The 8,058-nt window shown below is 39.1% G+C and overlaps 1 protein-coding gene across 1 annotated transcript in view; it reads right to left on the bottom strand.

The window, feature by feature from the left end:
* The window catches only part of LOC121877743 (dynein axonemal heavy chain 5-like), a 118,351-nt gene that overhangs the window by 80,366 nt on the left and 29,927 nt on the right, over nt 1–8,058 (bottom strand). The window contains exons 11-15 of the mRNA XM_042383599.1: nt 7,500–7,679; nt 4,960–5,161; nt 4,192–4,427; nt 2,640–2,788; nt 2,343–2,475 (exon numbers count right to left, since the gene is read on the bottom strand). Of these exons, the coding sequence (XP_042239533.1) occupies nt 2,343–2,475; nt 2,640–2,788; nt 4,192–4,427; nt 4,960–5,161; nt 7,500–7,679 (900 nt within the window). The remainder of the gene's footprint in view (nt 1–2,342; nt 2,476–2,639; nt 2,789–4,191; nt 4,428–4,959; nt 5,162–7,499; nt 7,680–8,058) is intronic.

Genomic DNA, 8,058 nt, shown 5'->3' with positions numbered 1-8,058 from the left:
ACCTAGGCTATATAAGATCTCTGATAGATTACCACGCACCAGCCCCTGGTCATTCGTGACGGGAAAGGCGTTGACAAGCCTGAGAAATGCAAATAAAGCCCCAGAATTATCCTAGATGTCCCATGAGCACTAAAGTACTCTAATATGAGGAAAGAACTAGGTATACCCAGTGTTAAAGATAGAATATGAAGTCAACCTCATGATAGCCCTGAGGCTTCTGCGTGGTGATCCTGATAACATTGCTTCCTTAAAATTGCTAGAATGTATGAACCATGGGACTACTGAGTCTAAAGGATCCAAACTACAGCGCACACATTGAAGATGTTTGACTAGACCACCTGTACAAAGTTGAGACACAACAGCGCTTCCTGCAACCCTGGCGGACAGTTCCCTTCGATATCACAATACCGACGTATCCGCCTAAAATTAATTATACAAAGCATTTATCTCCAACACACTGCCAAATTGAGAGCTCTTGAACACATACACACTCTACAGACTGATGATAATATCACACAGACCATCTACACTGATGGATCTCTTAACACCGCCTGTGGAGGGCTGGAAGTGCTATTGTTGTGACTCAACCTGACGGTAATATAATTGAGAAAGGAGTTAGAATTAACAACTGGGCATCCACTCTACAAACTGAATTAGTTGCCATACTCACAGCTATTAAATTCATTGAAACCACTGTTACTGACAGTCTCATCATCACTGACTCTCTATCCTCACTACTTGCCCTTGGTACCGACTCAGGTTGTCACACTCTTGTCTCTGAGGCCAGACACAATATGCGCCTTGTTGACCGTGGTCAAGGTCAAACTGTTGTGGATCCCTCCTCACATAGGCCTCATAAAACATGACAGAGTTGATGCCCTCGCCAAACTCGCGTCTAACAAAGACACTGTTGAATACAATTTGGGTCGTCAAAAAGAACCCTTAAACTGTAATTAGGAAAGAACTTATTGATGAGTTTGACGCAAGTACAAGTGCAAACAGGCACTAGTCGATCCATAGGTTACCATGATGAGATGTATCAAGTGAAACATGTATATGGAGCAAGTAACAAGATCACTAGATTACAAGATGTAACCGCTAGATTAAGGTTAGATATAAGTACCTTTGCAGTATGTTCCCAAGCAGATGTAAACAAAACTAATAAAAGTGTGTGGCCAACATATGGCCACACACTTGAACACTACGTCCTCGACTGTGTGAAGATAGAACCTTTAGGAGGACAGGTCCAAGCAATGTGTGAAATGGCACAACACTTCATCTCTAATGGCAAGATAGCCGACATATTAAGATTGTATCCACTTTTTTGCACTTAGTAACTGTATCAATTCTCATGTACAGAACCAAATACGCAATGTGCTTGAATACCTCTCACGCAAATGTGAATAACAAAGTGTGCGGCCAGACATACTGCCTCACACGCCCGTACTCACGCATTTGTGAATAAGTTACCCTTTATGTATAGAACTAAACAAATAATGTAAATGAAATACTGTGTAACATTCAGTGCCATAATATCCTGACAACGGGGGTTAATTATTATGACCCTTTGTAAACCCTACTCTGTAATCCTTTTGCGCTACCGCTCACACGATGAGTGTGGGGTGCACAATAAAGTAGCCGCTGTAGCGGCAAAATCAAATCACCCTGCAACAAGCAACAGCCCGCCATCCTTATCTACAGACATCAAGTCAAGCCACAGGATCGGATCATAGGGTCGCACCTTAGACCTAACTCTTGACCTCTCCTACCAGCCAAGTATCTCTGTTAAATTCACATATAAACATCATGTCCTTGTCAAACATATTTCCCCATGTTACCTCATGTTCCTCGGGGTGGTCAGATCAGATAACCTTGCGACCTTTGGCTTATGAGTTGGATATTATATATAAAATACTTTGTACTTATTTGCCTGAAGCCGTGATACACGAAATATCTTGCTCCAGTGGTTTATTTGTGTATATATTACAGTACTATGGATAACTTATCCAAAGGTGCAAAGTTTGATACATGGCAAGATATTGAGAATTCAGTTGAAAAATATCAGAAAGCAATTGTGTTCACTTGTGGAAAAGAGATTCTAGAAAATTTGAAAAAAATAATAAAATTTCATGATAAGTGATACACACCTATGGTGAATTAGCCAAGCGTACGATTGCTGAGTACATCAGCATGTTACAGCCACCAGGCTGTAGCCACTTCCTTACTTAATATATTCTTTAGCATTTTTCCATAGAGCACCTGCATATGACTGTAGAAAAGCGTGTGGTTCTTGTCGCCACCAGCACACAATAAGAACAAGACGGAAATGTGAAGCAACATACCTGAGAGATGATAAGCCTGTCAGAGGCGTCGCGAGGATCTAGACCGGGTACCATTGGACCAGTAGCGCGGTAGTCGTGCACAAACTTGTTGCAGTCCTTCTTGAATTGCGCCACGTTGTGAATCAGCTCGTTCCTGGATACAGTATATTACATGTCTGTCAAAATGCATAAGTTTTACGGTTTTAAAAATATGTGACAAGATATCTGATAAAAATTATTTAAAACATTGAAAGTTTCTCACCGAGTTCTAAAATTATGAACTTAGGAATTTACTGAATACAGAGCAGTTCGACTGACCTGAAGTAGGGTTGAACACGAGACAAGAGGTTCTGGACTTCGACGGCTTGTGCCAACACCTTCTGCCAGGTGAAGCGCAAGTTGTCCACTTTCTCTGCCTCCTCTTGTGTCAGCCCCAGCTCGTACTTCACCAGCAGACCAAATGATTCCTGCAAGATAAAAGTTTTACTACAGGCTTCCTTATACTAAACACCGCCTTATAAGATGGTATTATAATTAACACTGTAGTAAATAATTATGACCACACACACTCCACTACTTTAACTTTATCTAAGGGCCCGTGTTCACTCGAGAGTAAAGTGCTGTCGACAACGATACTATCAAGTGGACATGACTCTGAGAGTAACTGTCAGATAGTTTGAGTTTACTTTAGGACAGCTACTCTCTGCTAGTTTGCTATCGTGTGGACACATGGTAGCCCACAACTGTCACGTCAACTCTCAGCTATACGGACCAGATCCACAGTCTGACAGTGCCCTCGAGAGGTGAAGCTTGGCGCTCTGGACTCAGGAGACTTTTCAGTTGATATCCTTATATAAATGTAAACCAGCTACTTAACGACCTTCAAATTTTCATTTAATTCAATGCGTAAATTGGATTTGAATACAATTTCATCAATTTATTAATAGGTCTAATTCAAACGTCAAGCGTTTCCCTCTGAAAAGTCATGTTCAAGGTCAACAGATGGATATGGTAGATATTATCCGTTTCCTGGGAGTATTTCACTTCTAATTAACTATAGATGGTTATCACATTATTGACGATGAATTTACAGCATATTCATTGATGCAACAAGTGTAGGTTATTTGAACTAAGCACTTGAACATCAATACTAATTATTGGCATTGGACAGGACGTTTGGGTGTATTTTTGTTGTTTACTTACCTGATGCCAAAACCCGAAGCGTCACCATAACTCGCTCTTGAACAGAAATGGCTTCCCTCATTCGTGTGTCTCTCTTGAAAATTAATGATCCAACCAATTTCACCAACTCTTCCACCTGAACTGCTGACATGCAGGTCAAATTACGGAACTATTGAGCATCTTCTATCTGTAATTCTTTCACAAGCCTATTGTTAGCTCCCAGTTCACCTCGTCGTTCCACCCAGTGCTTTATCCAACACCTTCTTTTCTGATTTTGCTTTTCTTCTCCAATATCACCATAACTATTACTGCTGAAGCAACTTTCTGTTACGTCCTCTACCACCCATTGCTATCGAATGACTGACACACCACTGAGAGATCTCTCCAACAGCTACTGTCGGGAAGACTCTCGCATAAGTTTGCTCTCATGTGGATACACAGATGAGAGAAATATCGACAGTAACTATCGAGTGTTCGCTCTTAAGTGGAAACGGGCCTTAAGTCTAGGGTGACCTACTCTCTAGTATAACCACCAGTGTCACCCTAAGGAGTTACTCGCCTGAATACCTCACACTAACCTTATCATTCATACAGCCTTCTTTTACCGAGTAATATATTTACAATTTCCAACCCTGACATAATTAGCGTCAGCTACTGTGTTCCACCAATAAATGAATGAACAACTTGCCTCGATAGGGTCGATGGCATCATCCATGTCTAGTTCTAGGTCACGAGTCTTGCGGAGGATGTCGATGGCGCCCTTAATATCATCGAGATCCTTGAGAGGTCGCTCGAGGCGGCGTGAGAGTTCCGTCAGCTGGGCGAAAAGCCTCTCCATCTCCTTCATGTAAGTGGTCTTCAGCCCCTCCCCGTACTTGGTCACCCACAACCCCGCCTCGATTTTGAGAGCTTTCTTGAGGATGTCTGGGAATGAGCATTGAGCATATCTTGTAAAGAAAAGACAATGGACATGGAAATGGTAAAAAATAAATAAATAATGTTCTGACAATTTCCTTCTCAGTGGACAATAACAAAATAAAGACGCAATAAAATAATTATGTGTGATTGCAGCTGAAGATAAATCGAGATTTGCATTGTATCTTAAAATTACAACAATGGATATAATCAAATTTGTCAAGAATATTATTTTTAAAGCAGGTTCGTTTTACACGTATTGATGATAAATGGTGTACAAGAGAAAACGGTTCTGTAACAATTGGTCAAGTGTATCATATCAAAGAAACATGGTACACTTGAGAGCAAATTTCCCTGGAATTTTTTTTTCATGTCGTTAATCAAACACAATTTGTTGTGAAAAATCAGAGTTTGTTAACTGTAGACTAATTACATAATTACACGACCCACGAGTAGAGGCTACATATTAGCAAGTGTCCGGAAATAATGCCCCCAAATATACGTTGGGTCTAGCACAGCATCCTTCAAGTTGACCTCTCACCAGTATTGACGGCTAGTGCACCCACACGGTAGCAACTGAGTTCACTACTGATCTGTTTATCCAGGTCAACGTAGCTCTTGAGTGTCTTATCGTAGTCTTGCAGCGTCGGGCCACTGCTAATGAATTCCCTGATGGCCAACTCCTTGTCGACCCGCCAGAGATGATGATACTTCTCCCATGCGCTGAAGGTGTTGTACAGCTCCTGATGGAGAATTCATTACACCATATAAGCTTAGTCTTTCTACTATGTGCTATTTTTGTTACTCTAGGTCAGTCAGTGTCTCATCTCCAGACAACATATGAATAAAACTCGAGTACATCCAATCATAACTACAAGAAAGTGATGTTCTATCTATAGTAAACAAGAGAATACTATTGAACGTTCACGAGAGAAAAAAAAAGCCTGTTCTAACATCTACAGTTGAATGCATATCTGAAGATGTAGAATAGCTGACTCCCACGCTTGAACCACCTCACTATCAAGGCTAAAGTCTTTTAAGCCATCAGATAATGGCCCTCTTTTCACTTGCGGTGTCTTCTCAGCTTCTCGTCCATTGTGAAGGAGGATGGACAAACATGTGATGTTTGTACAGTACATCTTCGTACCAGCTACCTGTATATTCATTACTCCCATGTTCACTGTTATTGATATTATAAAATCCAGACTAACAATGAGGTATTGCGTCTCTCACTCAACCAATCAATCAATCAAAAGTGCCATTCTCATATCTGATCGTTGATGACCACAGTCGTTCACTCTTAAGATTTTCGGGCTGTTTTTACGAATCCTCCGAGATTTTGCATCTCTGCGGGGAACCAATTCTTTACTATTATTCACCAACCCCCTGGCCCCCTACCCTCAATTTTGCCCATTAATATTTCTGCTGCTGTTCTCTCATCCGTAATTATATGACTAAAATAACTAATTTTCCTCATCCTACAAATTTCAAGCATTTCTCTTGAAGTTTTTGCCAACTTTAGCCCAACTTTATTTATTTTTCTGCCAGTCTAAGTTATTTTTAACATATTCCTAAAACATCGTATTTCAAAGGCTTCTAACATCTCTACAGTGTCTGCTGAAGATGTCCACGCTCCTGACCCATACAATAGTCCTGACCATATATAAAGCCTGTCAGCAATATTTTTCTCAAATTGAAGTTAATGCCCATTTTTACGAGATCTTTTAGATTATTAAATGTTGTTTTGTTTGTCCTATTCTTGTGTTGATTTATTTTGCAAATTCAGCACCACAGTTAATGTTACTTCCTAAATACACCAAATTGTCCACTTGTTGCTTGTTGCCTCCCATAATCCTTATCTTAGGATATATTTCTAATTTGGAAACAATCATTACTCTCGCCTTTAAAGCGTCAACTCTTAACCCATATTCTCCACTTTTTTCCACTAATCTGTTATCAAGTTTTTGTAACGCCTCCTCACTATCCATGATAAGAGCAGTATCATCTACATAGCGTTTATTTTATATAACTTTAATTTTTATGTTTTCATTGTTCTTTACAGTGGCACTTCTGTCATTAAAAATTCTGAATATACAGTACAGTATATCACACAATGGTATAGATAGAATACAGCCTTGTCTTACTCCCTGTCTAACTTTGAACCAATTAGTAAGTTCATTATTTACTAATATTACAGCCTCCTGTTGTCAGTTAAGTTTGTTTTTAATCATTATATATTCTCCATTAATGTTTATATTTTCCAAGTCTCAAGTTGTTTGGGCTTTACTTCATCAAAGTCGTTCTTTTTTCACAATCAACTTAGCATGCTTACAAATTTCTTTGGACGTCTAAAGTTCTTTCACTCAAAATTCTTAAACTAAATATGGCTTCTCTAGTCCCTTTCCCTTCTAAATCCATTTCATCTTCAGATAACTCGCTGTCTGTACTAAATTTTGTTCTACTTAATATTATATTTTATAAGATTTGCAGGCATGACCTATTAAACTAATTGTTCTAAACTGAGTGCACTGTGGCGTTCTTTATTAATAACACAAATATTGATTTATTTTGTTTATCACTGGGAAGGTCTTCTTTGATGTATGTAGAGTTACACGTTTTATCCCATTCCTGCTCATTTGTTTCGTAAATTCTGTTGATAGCTGACTTATCACACAAACTTTATAATTTTCAATCTTGCTCACAGCTGCCTCAGTCATAATGAATTGGTAGTTTGATCATTATTTCCTCTTCTTTTCTTAACTCCAATTTATAATTATCGTTGTGCAGTTCTTCTACATACTCTGCCCATTTTATATTTTACTTTTTCTTCAATGAGGATCTTAATTTCTTTGCTTATAATATAGCCCCACCCCATTTATGTCCTCTTTTCTGATTCATTTGTTTAATATTTCAGTACATTTCCCTACAGACTGCCATTATCTCCTTACCCTGGATACCTACAAATCCACTAAACTGTAAATGAGAACCTAATTTTACATTTGGGAATGTGTAGGCGGTCGAGTGCAGTGCCTGCCACACCTGAAGAAGTTAGTATATATGACCTGTAAACATTTCACTTACGTTCTTCGTTGACTGGAATGAGTTGGGCATATGAGTCATGACCTTTGACACGTCTTTGCTCTCGTAGACGTGTGTGTAGTAGTTCTTAGTCATCGCCGGGACCTCAAGCACCTCCTCCCTCGCCTTCCAAGATCTTCGAATCCCAATAGAATCTTCACATTTTCTCTGAGGCTCTCCCACCTGTAGGTATAATTGATACACTTTAACACAGTGGGGAACTTGGTCACCACAAAATGTTAGGATTATCCAACAAGTTTTTTTATCCCTCATGACGTTATCGTACCACAGTGTTTTGTGTAAAAACATGAAAACCGTCACTTAATGTACAGTACCTGTATAAAGTCAGAGTAAAATTGGAAAGATAAGATCTACTGAAACTTTAATACACTATATTACTGATCTAGTAAACGACTCCTTGCATGATAAAAATATTGTTGTTATATTTTTGGATTTCACAAACCATTTATTCCTAACTATTATTTTGCTACACAGAGATCACCCCAAAACGGTTTAATATATAACCTTAATATGAAAGTAGCGACAAACCACGACCCGGCTC

The sequence above is a fragment of the Homarus americanus genome, unplaced genomic scaffold (assembly GCF_018991925.1).
Source record: "Homarus americanus isolate GMGI-L3 unplaced genomic scaffold, GMGI_Hamer_2.0 scaffold24523, whole genome shotgun sequence".
NCBI lineage: Eukaryota > Metazoa > Arthropoda > Malacostraca > Decapoda > Nephropidae > Homarus > Homarus americanus.
Note: the sequence above shows the minus strand (reverse complement) of the source record. Positions and strands in the feature narration are given on the sequence as shown.